This window comes from Pieris napi, chromosome Z (assembly GCF_905475465.1).
Source record: "Pieris napi chromosome Z, ilPieNapi1.2, whole genome shotgun sequence".
NCBI lineage: Eukaryota > Metazoa > Arthropoda > Insecta > Lepidoptera > Pieridae > Pieris > Pieris napi.
This window is the reverse complement of record NC_062259.1, coordinates 9894238-9907425: the sequence shown is the minus strand read 5'-3', so window position 1 is coordinate 9907425 and position 13188 is coordinate 9894238. Positions and strand designations below refer to the sequence as shown.

The window sequence follows — 13188 nt, the reverse complement described above, 5'->3', positions numbered from 1 at the left end:
TTATTGTCTTGATACTTCGTATAATAGCCTAAACTTTGTTTTATTTGATAGAATATTTCGTATCTTTCGCAGGAAATCTTTGAAAAAGAAAAAAATGACTACAGAGCAGTTAGAACAAGTTATTAAAGAGTCATTTGAAAAGTGTAATAGCAGAAGAGTGGAAGAAAATGACTGATCATGTTCTACATGTGGAAAATAAATATAAAGAAAGGGACGGAACTACAGAGAAACATTTAGAAAGTTTCATTATCAATGTGAGAGACAGTGATAACAGCAATGACTCTGATGAATCTATGTATATTGATTTTTGGGATTTTGATCATTCCGAATAAAGTTGTGTTTTATGATAAATATAGTTTTAGTTTTCCATGCAATGCTTACTATTAATAATAATTACTATCGATTTTAACAATCGGTAGTAAAAGACTAAATACCTATAGTATTTAATTTCATAGAAATACAGTTACATCAATGTAAAAAATAATAAAATAAAATCAAGTATCAAGTAAGTTTAATCCACAAAATATATCATACTTTTAGGGATACCATAGTATTTTTTTTTTCAATTTGCCGCGCCTTTTCCAAGCTTAACCAAGGCCGTAAAACTATCGTATATTGATTATTATGGATCAAAATGATCGTTTTGACCAGGATAATTATAGTTTTATATACCCATAAAAAAATCGTATGATAGAAAACCAGGTTTTATCACGTGACAATTTAAACACATATTCGTTTGGCGTTAGTGGGTCACGCTGAGATTCGGCCTGTCGCAGTGATTTTGTGTCAACTCTCAAGCCCTGTTGAGAAATGAGACGTCACAACTCACAGTCTACACGAGCTGCCATTTCTCAGCTTAGCTGACTTTAGGGATGTGACATTCTGCGTAAAAAAATAGTTTTTTTTATTAATCGATTATTTTTTCACATAGCTGACGTCACTGTAAGAATGGACATTCTGCATAAAATCCGATTTTTAATAAATCGATTATTTTTTAGCATGAAAAATCGATGAATAATTAATAGATCTTTTTAATTTAAAAAAATAATTTAATTTTAACGATTACTTCCTAATTTTTTAATTAATTACAAAAAAACCTTAAATACTTTATTAACAACAGAAATTAAAGTTATAAAATAATCAACATTTCAATTAACCTGATCGTTTGACCCAGCTCGTTTTGAAAGATTTTAGGTGCTGAGTGTTGGTAAATTTGATTGATGCTAAGTGTATGTTTTTTCAGTAGCACATTACAGTATTTAAAAAAATCTTATTACGTTTAAGCATCCGATTGGCGGTTACAGTCTATCATTAATCATTTTGACGAGATGGGTCAGACATTCGTTGGTTTTATCACATTGTTGTTGTCATTTAAAACTCATTGGTGCATAACTGGAGTTCAAAGGCATGACCTCAGAGTTGAGAAATGCATGCTTAACCACTATAATATGGGTATATGCGAAAATATACTTAGTAGTTTTACAGATGAGCATATAAAACATTAAAACAGACATTTGTTAAAATAGGTTATTTATTAAATATTGTATGTAAGTGTCACTAATTAAATTAAAAAAAAATGAGATATGGCATATAAAATGTTTAAAAACTAGGTACATACAAAAAAGGCACTGCGTTAAGTTTTCCTCAGTCTTAAAAAAATTAGCACAACATTTACTTATATTTTATACAATACAAAATTCATTTTAATAAAAAAGTTTAACAGGCTTTTATACAGAACAATGTTAGTACAGATTATTTGATATAATATTGAACAGTATTGAATGTAATTTATTACAACTTCTAGGATTTCACTGGCTTTATGAATATTATCATGTCCAATTTAAGGAAAAATACCAAGCTATAAAAATATTTTTGTAAATTTATATACTAAAAACTACAACTAATACTTATATATAATAGGAAAAATTAATATCTATACTTGTTATTCGAATGTAAAAGAATATTAGATATATAGTAATATCTTTAATAAATAAATGCATTCAACGAATATAGGCATCTACTCTATGTTATTGTATATCTATACTTAACAAAATATAGAAATTAAAAATGCAATAACTAGAAGTTCTATTTTAGTTACTAGAAGCAATTAAATAAATTCTTTCAATAGTCACCAATTAATCATTGCATATATTGTATGCAGAAAATGTGCAATATTAATAAGTAATTGATATTGATTTAGAGAACAACTTATCAAACAACCGTAATGAGGTTCAATGCTAAATGAATGTATATAAGGCCAGTTGATATAACTATCTGTGTTTATGTAAATAAATACTCTGAATAACAATATTATAGAAGAGTAACTATTGTCCATCAATAAATTATCTCTTGCTTAAAATACTTTGCTACTTTGAAAAATTAAATTGCAAATGTGCTGTTCACATAAAATACTACCTTTTCTACAGTAAGCCACAACAAATTATGGCCAAGCCACAGCCAAATAATTAGTGTGGTAACACATACAATATGTAACAATATCTAATACTTAGGGTCTGTTTCACAATGTACGGACAACTTCTACATAAGTTCCAAATTAGCTATTTATTACTAATTGGTAGGATAAACACTATTGTTGTGTTTCAAGACTATCAGATAGCGCTATACGTCACATAAAGTCCATCATAAGTTATGAGTCTGATGAATGTCAAATAGCACAATTTATCTTCCAAATAATTTATGTGTTGCATAGCTAATTGGTACTTTATCCATACATTGTGAAACAAACCCTTAGTATTGTATCACTTAGACCTGAGATAGTAAGATATGCTTTCATGTTTGCACTCCAAATTGTATATAAATCGACACACACTATTTTTATTCTTATTAGAAGAATAAACATGTATATAAAAAATACCTTAACAAATTATGTAACATTTCTTAAGGCTTATTAAAACATTAGAATTATGGAAAAGTGTAAAAACTTAAAAAATTAGTTTATAATTATACTTATTTTGTTTAATATAGTTACTACTCTCAGCTTTACAGATGGGCATACACCAGACAGTAAATTATTTTATAGACAACCCACAATACTAAAAGATCTCAAGAAAAATCACAGGAAATTGTATAAATGACAGATTCTATCTTAAATATAGTATCTACAAATTATTGACTAATTTTATATAAATTAAAGCCATTCAATATTTATGTATGAAAATTGAAAATCAGAAAAAGAACACATTAAAGCAGCATATAAAAATAAAATTTGTATACTTATTTTAATTTAAAAAAAATTATACCTTACTGTACTGCCTTTGCTAACAAAACAAAAAAATTAATGTGATAATAACCTCCTTCTTGGACTTTTAAAATTGGTTTAAAAATAAAGTTCTGATTATGAGCAATTTTTGATGGTAGTGTTCTTTATTACCCAAAACCCGACTGAATATGGGGGCATTGAAATATGTTTAGTGTGCATGTGCTCTTTCGGTTTAAATTCTGGCATTGATGACTCATAATACAGAGGCCAGCCATTTAAGAGAATTGTTTTACTTCTTCTATTATTTGATGGAGCACTTACAATATATTCATCTATAACTAAATCATCTTCAGTAAAAGCTGTTCCATTGACTACAAATCTAATTTTCTCCATTTGTAAATTAATACCATATAATGTTATGGCTGTTGTGTCATTTGTATAGTTTCTATTTGCACAGTGTACATACAGTCTTTGAAATTTAGAACTGTTGCTTGTTAAGTTTAACACCTTATTACCAACAAGTTTTTTATATAAAACACTCACCCACCAATCTGGCAAGGGTCTCAAGTTTTTATCAATAAGGCTATAATTACCACCTAAGAAACTTTGTCTCACTACTGTTGTAATGTTATTTTTAGCTGCAAGCCCAAGTTTATCTAACCACAATGGAGTACCAGCAAAGGAATTTGAAAGTCCTGGTGCTCCACCACCATATGAACTGCTAGTTTCTGTAAGCCACATTGGAATGTTATGATATGGTTGTGTATTGTTTTTCATAGTTTGTATCTGATTATCTAATAATTCCAAAGTATCAGGTGTCCAAAAGTCTTCTAGCTTAGCTGTTCTACTATTTAGGTAATACTGATGCCATGATCTTATATTTATATAATGCGAAGCATTTCCTAAAAAGTCCACCATGTATTTAAGACAGTTTGGTTGATGATCTTGGGGCCGTGTTGTATCTGGGCCAACAAGCAAAGAGTGCTTATATCCCAACTGGTTGAGAAGTTTTCTAAGCTTTTTATAGTCTTGGGCTAGAGCATGTGGAGTTATCGTTTTATTAAAAACATGACGAAATGAGTTTGGTTCATTGCCTAGCTGCCAGTCTATTTCATAGTTGTTTAGTTTTGAAAATTTTATAATTTCTATGGCATTTTGTTGACTCCACTCATGTTCATCACGAAGAAGAACATTTAAAGGAAACATCAATTTAAGATTACTACGTAAACAGAAATTGTTTATTTCAATCCACTTTGGTCCAGTCATTATAAAAAATGGTAAGAATTTGTGCCTGCACAATTTTTTAAGACTTGTACAAAATGACTTAACAGCAGTCTGTGGGCAATGATCACAAGAAACTGAAGGTAAGTCATTAGGACTAAAGATTAAGCGGTCTGACATAGTACCTCCGAGTCGAAGTCTTGCTGGTGAAAGAGCTGCAGCAAGATTTAGAAGTCTCTCATTTGAGAAATCAACTTTATTGAAATCTTGAATTTCTGAGGCGTCTATTCCTATGCTCAGGTAACTTTCTGGCAAAATCACTGTAATATCTTGATGGTTAATGGTAATGTAAAATTTCTCTCCTATGTTATATTTCACGAATAACGCTAATAAGGCAAGATTACTGAGGAATGCTATAGAACATCCTATAACTAATTGCTTATTTGATAACATTTTAAATTAATATTTCCTTAGTTGTAAAAACTTACGGGTAAATCGTTTGACTTAACCATTACAAAATACAATTTACAATATACGTGAGCCGTGGCCTGTGAACTGTCAACTGTGAACACTGAACAGTGAAGTGTGAGCGATTATTTATATAGTTTAGGGATGCAAACTCCTACAGAATATTCCCCCTATAACCAACCCCTAAATATCGATCCCTAAAGTTTATGTTGTACACTCGGTTTGAGAGGTAATTTCAAATGTGCACTAAAAAAACATTCTAGTAGTAGTTAAATAGTTATTATTTCGACCTTGAAGTATTTTAGCCTTTTTATATTTTAGTTATAGCCACACTAAGAGTTTAAATTTGGCGTAGTTTGTTACTTGGGTTCGAGGTTTAATATAAATTGTATAGAATTACGCGATTTTTTTTAATAACATAAATTATGATGTACCCCTTGAAAATCCCCCAGAACATCTTGATTCCCCTAGAGTTTGTGGGGAAAACCCCCACGTTGGCATCACTAGACATATGCCGAAAGTCGATATAGATATCGATATAGGTTTCGATATTGTCTACAAGTATCGATGGTTTTTTTTCCCCATTTGTAATAAAAAATTATTAATAAATATCTTAAATAAAATATTTGTCATAAAACTAAAACATGATTCGGGGAATTGAGCAGTTGTGTGTCTATTTTATTTAATTGAACCGTTTCAAGATATTTTTACGATTAACCTACAAGTGACACTGGCTGCTAAGTCGTGCAGAAGTAATGGGTATGATTCCCTCCCGGAACAAAATATATTGTATGATGAGCCCGGTCACTTGGTCAGTATGTATGTATTTGACGGCGGTAGTTGGTAGCCGCCTCGCCACTGTATCGGCACGCCGTCCCATTGAGGCTGAGCTACGCTCGCAAAAACAGCCCGAGCTGAGCTGTAAAGGCCCTTAAGGCCAACAGCGAGATTCCTTACAAAAAAAAGTATCGGCACGCATTGTTTCTGGATGCGTCGAGATGCACGGACCGCAGTCTTAACCGACTGTCTACTCTCTCCCTCACTGCTACTCAGTGTGCACTGTATTAAGGGTTTAATATAGTATAACAATGATATTAGGTTTTAGAAATTATTTCTTACCTAAGTTGTAAAATGATCTACCTACCCACTTTAATTTAAAATTAGATTCGTATCCTATACGTTATACGTACTAGTAATTTAACCATAGAGTAAATTTTTAAATTAAAATCACTAGTAAGTAATCTGTGCTTTTGGCCTAAATATTCTAGTTTATTAAAATAATTGTGAATCACAAACATGCAATAGTATGTGTTTATATTAATTTTAAAATATTGTCTAACCGTTTTATATTGTTTTTGATTAGTTGGTAAGTAAACCATTAATTATGTATTACGAAAAGATTATCTATACCTATAATCGAGGTGTAAATGTTATTAATACAAAATTCATACAAGGTAAAACTCTTTAGGAAATGTCCTCGCCACGCCCAAAATCTCCCCGTACTCCTGTTTTACCTAAGAAGGATGATAAAGACGAGTCATTTTGGGATAAAATTGGTACCATTGGGCGAAAGAAACGCATAAAGGAAGGTGTAGTATTTCAAACTAATTACCTAATTTCTTGTGTAGGTGGTAAACAGATGGCATTTCATTTTTGATAGATTTTATTAAATGATCAATTTACAATTATGTGAAAGAGTTTATCAAGTGTTGGAATTTATCATTTATTTATGGAATTTAATGATGACAAGTAACTTACTCATTTTAATGTAAATAATTGTAGTGCAAGAAGTGCAAGAGGAAGGGAAATATGCCATTGATTCCCCAGGAAGTCCTACAGCTCCAGAAATTCCACCAGAAGAATATAGCCTGTGTAAGTTTTTATGAATGTATTGGCTGCTGGCCTGACTCATCAAAAAATGCTCTGAATTAAAGTTATATCATGTGATTTTGTAAGACACTTTGCTTCTGCAAAAATTTTGTATTATTCTTTTTAAATATCTAAAGCTAAGATTTAGAGTCAGACGTTGATATACACAAATAAAAAGATTGCTATTGCATGGTCATTAGATGCAGCATTATTGTTATAATGTTGTGTTTTTATATATAATAACTAGCTGCCCCTGCGAACTTCGTTTCTCCTTAATGTGATTTTGCTTTGCCTACTTTTTTAGTACATTCCAACATGGAACATTTTGCTATGCCACCTAAGACTGTTTGGTTTTCCAGAATGAAAACTGTTTTGCTTTTTCTGTTGTTTTTCTCTATATAAACCTTACAGTTCAAGTTATAAGATCTTAACTAACAAATAAAAAATAGAGGTTGATTGTAGATGGTAGATGAAAATTAAGGGTTGTATGTATTTTTTATGCTGTTCATAAAAAAAAATTGTATGCAAACTCAACAACTCCAAACCATGGCATGATCCAATTCTGACACCCAATGTGTGTGTGGTTCTTAGCCAGTTTATCAAATCATGTTTTTATTGTTTCTTCTTAAATGACAAATCAAATTCACAATGGCAAGAGTATCAAAGTTAATATTCATTAAATGATGGCAATTTTTAATGTTTTTGAACTGACTTACATTGATTAATATGGTGTGAATAATACCTTATAGTTTTTTATACAAAATTTAATTTCAGTGGACAATGAAGCCAGGGCAATAATTGAACCCCGTTCCTTAGAAGAGCCAAGAGTTCAGGAACTTATCCAAGTATTGATTGATTGGATCAATGATGAGTTAGCGGCCCAGAGAATTATTGTAAAGGATATCAGTGAAGATCTGTATGATGGTCAGGTTCTGCAGAAGCTACTAGAAAAATTGCAAGAAACAAAACTCGATGTACCTGAAGTGACGCAGAGTGAAGAAGGACAGAGACAAAAATTGGCAGTTGTATTGCGAGCTGTCAACAAGGTATTGTTTGAAGAAGCTAATAAAATCTTTAATTTCTACATCAGTAATAACAATACGAGCCTTGTTAATGTTGTGGGCTAGGCACCCTTATTCCTGAGATTGTTAATATCGAAGTTAACATATTTATTTAAGATCCTGATGCAAAATTGTCTGTTATGAATGTAGCTTCCATTATTCATTCATTATTACTTGTATATAAACAATGCAAAATTAGTCCTAAACCACATACAACACAATCATTAGGGTGTTAATAACTAAGTAGTACTTTTAAGTTTTGGGAGGTAAATATGATGACACTATCTGTTCCAATATGTTCTTGCCTTGTTGTATGTACAAAAAAATATAAGCAATTTTAAAACAAGTGGTGCCTTTCACCAGTTTAATACTAGAAACAGAAATAATTTAAGCGTACAACCAACCAGGCTCCAGAAGATAAACCACTCTTTATATGGAAATTGTATTCGTTTTTACTACAAACTCCCAAGCTAAATTAGAGAATTATCACTAAATTAATTTAAAGCTCTCGTTAAACGTAAATTAATCAATAAAGCTTTTTATAAATTTGAAGAATATTTAAATGATCCTAATCCTTGATTTGCTCCAGTTCAAACATTACAAAACTTAGTGATTAAAAAGAGTGGCGGAGATTTTATTGCCAGTTCTTCTTGCCCGCTCTACGCCCTTGACTTGCGAACTGCTAGTAAATGTGAATTTAACATTAATTTAACTTCTTTTCTGACGTTCATAAGACGTGTAGTCTAGTCGACAAGTTGAAAATGGTACAAAATAGAGATACTGCTCTTAAAATTATGTGCGATAGCTCATTGGATCCGGAATGACGTCTAGAAAAATGTGCCAAAAGCGTGTAATAGCACATAAAAAATTTCAAAAGTTATGAACAATTAAAGATGAAAAAAAAATGGCATTTCGTTTTTTGCCAATATTTAACAAACTATTAATATTTAAGAAATTTCAAAAAAAGATTCTGAAAGAAGAGGAAATTTCCAATAAAAAACTTTATCTCCAATGAGCTATCGCACATAATTTTAAGAGCAGTATCTCTATTTTGTACCATTTTCAACTTGTCGACTAGACCAGTGTACTTGTTTACCTATATGAATAAAGTTATTTTGACTATTTATGTCCGTATTCCAGGTACTTTTTGGTACAGGACAACCTGTTACCAAGTGGAGTGTGGAATCTGTTCATTCTAAGAATTTGGTTTCGATTCTGCACTTGTTAGTGGCTCTTGCTCGTCACTACCGTGCTCCTATCAGGTTGCCAGAGAATGTCAGTGTCGGTGTTGTTGTTGTGAAGAAGGACGCCCAGAACCAGCTCTCGCATAGGTTTGTAAAAAAATTAAATCCTGCATTTATTTTATTAAATAGTGTGTTTCGATTTGGAAGTCTTTAAAATTAAGTTATAAGTTCAAAAAAATACAATATCACAAAATGCGTTTGTGCCTGTGCTATGCAAATTATGTTTAATATTATCTTAAAAATTACCCATTTTTTCGAAATCATGTAAAAAGCTTTACAAATACATACAGTATAATTGTTGAATCAACTTACATAAAATTAATACAGGACATACACAGAAGACATCACAACAACATATGATGAGTTGGGCATGCGATGTGAGAGGGATGCATTTGATGCCCTGTTTGACCATGCACCTGATAAACTGCAAGTTGTTAAAAAGGTTTGTAAATGTAACCTGTCAATACGCGTCTTAATCTCGTAAAGGTGTAATTTGTTTTTTTTCCTCTAGTATCATCGCGTAAAGCAATCAGAAAAGGAAGGAATCTTTTTAATAACATAACATGCCTAGCTTGTTTATGAAATGTAAAAAAAAATAATGTGTTTGTACTTATGTACACGCGTTAGAAGTTATACTTCTTTGGCGTATGGAAAAATAAAACAAAACATAAAAAATTTTTTTTAGATAATAATGTAATAATTTTTAATTAACGATGTAAATAAATTATACATACCGACAATTAAACTCAAATCTATAAATGCACTCAAAACAGTTTATTTAAATCAGTTTTATCACTAATATTCAATATATATAGATATACTAATAAATAATAAATTATTAGTAAATACTATCACCGTCGTATATGAGATTGATTTAATAAAAAGACCAAAATAATATTTATTTACATTGTTTAATTGCACTGTTACGAAACACGTGTTTTAAATATAAAAATACAACTTGAACATAGTTATTATCGATTTTTATGGCACCTAGAACTTTACGATGTAGAATTTAGGTGTCTGTGTGCGCGCGCATCGTAAAAATTGACTCTCATCATTTCTCTCCATCGTGCCAAAAGAAGTAAAACTTCAACAAAAAGTTAAAAGCCACCAAAAGCGTGTCACAATTCCATACAAATTACATTTATGCTTATCTTATATTAATTATGTTTTTTATGTAAGAACCCAGGGGCCTGGGACAAAATCACTGTGACTGGCGGTATTAACGCCTTCGAATTTGTATCGGAATTAAGCCCATCACAGACTTAGCTATAATATATATTAATATACCGTACTATAATATATATTATAGCAAGCTACCACACACTGAGAAATATATATTTTGTACAAAAAAAAAAATACAAAATATGAAAATAAAAAAACATTAAAAAAAAGCTGCACATTCAAAATATGTCGGAATATGTCCTGCTATACCATAATATATAGTAATATGCAATAATGTATATTACGGTATCGCTTGGTGACGTCACAGAAATATATATTATAGCTGAGTGTGCGGTCACGGGAAAATTAGTATAGAAAATATATAGTAATATGCCTAGCCATAAAAATATTAATATATATTATAGCTAAGTCTGTGACGGGCTTTATGCTCACAAATCATGATGGTACTATTTCCATACTTTCAAATTATGTTTAGTAGTGACGCGTGTCCTAAAGTGGATTACCAGGACCAGGACTTATAGAGTTCATTCTTTCAGTCGCTGATAACATTCGTGAACAAACATCTAAGTAAAGTAAATTTGGAGGTATCCGACTTAGACAGTCCGTTCCATGATGGCGTATGTCTTGTTCTTTTAATGGGACTTCTGGAAGGATTCTTCGTACCACTCTATGATTTCTATTTAACGCCGAAAGACTTCGATCAGAAAGTACACAATGTGGCGTTCGCGTTTGAGCTGATGCAGGATGTTGGTTTGGCAAAGCCTAAAGCGAGACCTGAAGGTATGTTGGAACAGTCTTAAAAAAACTTACCTTTTATACCTGTTTATTGTTGTATTAAAAATATCACAAGGAATCCTGTTACAAACAGTTTCTGTGTTCTAAAGAAAGCTAAGCTTGTACCAATGTTTTTACTTTCAAGTTAATGTGCATTCGCAAGAAAATCTCAATTTCCGGTAATTCAAATTCAAAAATCATTTATTCACGTAGGTAACACAATGTACACTTGTGATTCGTCATTAAAGAAATAAATATTAATGCTTCTAATTTTACATTTACTGCCAGTTCTCAAATCAAGGGCGTAGAACGGAAGAGAAGAACTGGCAATAAACTCTCCGCCACTAATGTTGATCTAATGAAAGATCACGCGATAAAACAAGTGTTCACAAAGAAAACTTTGAACTTGTTTTACTTATAATCAAAGGAAAAAGGTGATTTGTGCCAGACAATTCACCTGAAACAATTAGTGATTCTCTGAAAATCAAACTCGGCAGAGGACGAATATAAATACCAAATAAAAATATTAATTTGTTTGTTTCAGATATTGTTAATTTAGATCTGAAATCGACTCTTCGTGTTCTGTACAACCTCTTCACTAAATATAAGAATATGGCGTAAACGGTCGAAATCCCTAATACTCTAACAATTTACTAAAATACTAAATGAGCTGGAATACATAAAAAATAGTAATCATATACATTAATTCACCACCAAAATTGCATAAGACATTGCACTGATCTTGGAAATAAAAATAAAGTTTACAAACATTTATTAAAATATTCATTTACAATGTTATTACTAATAAGTTAGACTTAAGTTATCTGTGTTGTGTTCTAATATATTTTGTTGAGTCACTAATTTTTCGTTTAGTGAACGGTTAACGCCTTTGTTCATAATGGACAGCATAATAATTATCACAAATTTTATGTAGCTTATAAAATAAAAAATTAACATCCATTGAGTTTATTATTTGTGTTTAACAATACTGCGTCAATTTAATTGGTATTTTTTTTCAAAATTAGTCTTAAAAAATATTTATGAGCGCTTAAGCCTAAAAGTCCATAGATTATTCTAGAAGCTCTTATATGTGATGCGCAATTTCTATTTGATCCATCTTAGCTTTAGGGCTAGCTTACAGTGAAATTTTACCGAACCCGTCACGCAAAAGTTTGCGTGTTATTCACGTCCTCACAAAGAGACAAAGAGGGAAGACAAGCAATTAAATACCTGGAATCGAATCTGAAACCTCAGGTTTCACTTTCCCCTTACGATATCGTAGACGAAGCGACTACAAATCTAAAAAGTTATTGTTTCGCCATGTGGGTCACAAAATCAGTGTTTATCTGTGATAGTAAGGAAGGTTTAGTATTTACATAGTAGTTTTTTTAATAGGGTATTAAAGGTTGAATGACATGAGCATATGATAATGAAACCTATTTTTTACAAAATCCTTGTGTTTATTGAGTAATTTGTATTTTTAAAAGAGTAAGGTTTATACGGTAAACCATTTCAGGTTTATTTATATTCATAGTGACATTTACGCAAGCACTAGGCACTAGGCACTATTATTTTCGTTATGCCTTAGTTCCTGTTTTTTTTTTATTTTATGGATATTACCTGGACAAAATAGTTTCTATGTCTCACATTTTTTAAGTGAAACTTCTTTAGGCTCATGAGGGTAAAATTAACGGATGAAACGCAATAATAATAATATTAGCGCCACGAAAAGGGAAAGTGCGATTGAGACCGATTGAGAGAGAGTGAGAAGGGCGAATTACGTTATAGAAATTATATTGCTAAAATTAAAATTTCGTAAAGAGAATTTATGAAATATTAGTATTTTATATTTTATGCAAAACAATTTATTAAAATCTCAAAAGACGAATTGTACATTAAAATGCTTTTACTATCGAAGCAATAAATTAAAAAAATATTTTTATTATTTGTATTAATTTTTGACACTTAATATTTTAATGAAAATTAAATATATTAAATTCCTAACATATCTTCCTATTTCCCTCCCTCTAAGTCTCAGAAATCTAAAGTTTTAGATTTGTATAAATATGATCAAGACTTAAAGTCTTAAGTTTGCCAAAGAAGTTTCACTTCTGACATGTGTACTTTGTACGCACGCACTTTTTAT

At 30.9% G+C, this 13188-nt stretch overlaps 2 protein-coding genes across 3 annotated transcripts; one reads left to right on the top strand and one right to left on the bottom strand.

The window, feature by feature from the left end:
* Positions 1-1513: 1513 nt before the first annotated feature.
* LOC125062538 (heparanase-like) lies at positions 1514-5018 on the bottom strand. The gene has a single exon (XM_047668542.1). The coding sequence runs from the start codon at positions 4892-4894 to the stop codon at positions 3356-3358; it is 1539 nt and encodes a 512-aa protein (XP_047524498.1). The 5' UTR covers positions 4895-5018; the 3' UTR covers positions 1514-3355.
* Positions 5019-6131: 1113 nt separating this feature from the next.
* Positions 6132-12002, top strand: LOC125062655 (beta-parvin). 2 transcript variants are annotated; one of them, XM_047668706.1, is made up of 8 exons: positions 6132-6275; positions 6378-6498; positions 6692-6781; positions 7553-7824; positions 8980-9170; positions 9411-9525; positions 10805-11048; positions 11587-12002. In XM_047668706.1, exons 2-8 carry the CDS (start codon positions 6381-6383, stop codon positions 11661-11663), a joined length of 1107 nt encoding a protein of 368 aa, XP_047524662.1. In that variant the 5' UTR covers positions 6132-6275; positions 6378-6380; the 3' UTR covers positions 11664-12002. The 2 variants fall into 2 exon arrangements, with proteins under 2 accessions (XP_047524662.1, XP_047524663.1); XM_047668707.1 differs by having other exon boundaries at positions 6172-6275; positions 6364-6498.
* The last annotated feature ends 1186 nt before the right edge of the window (positions 12003-13188 follow it).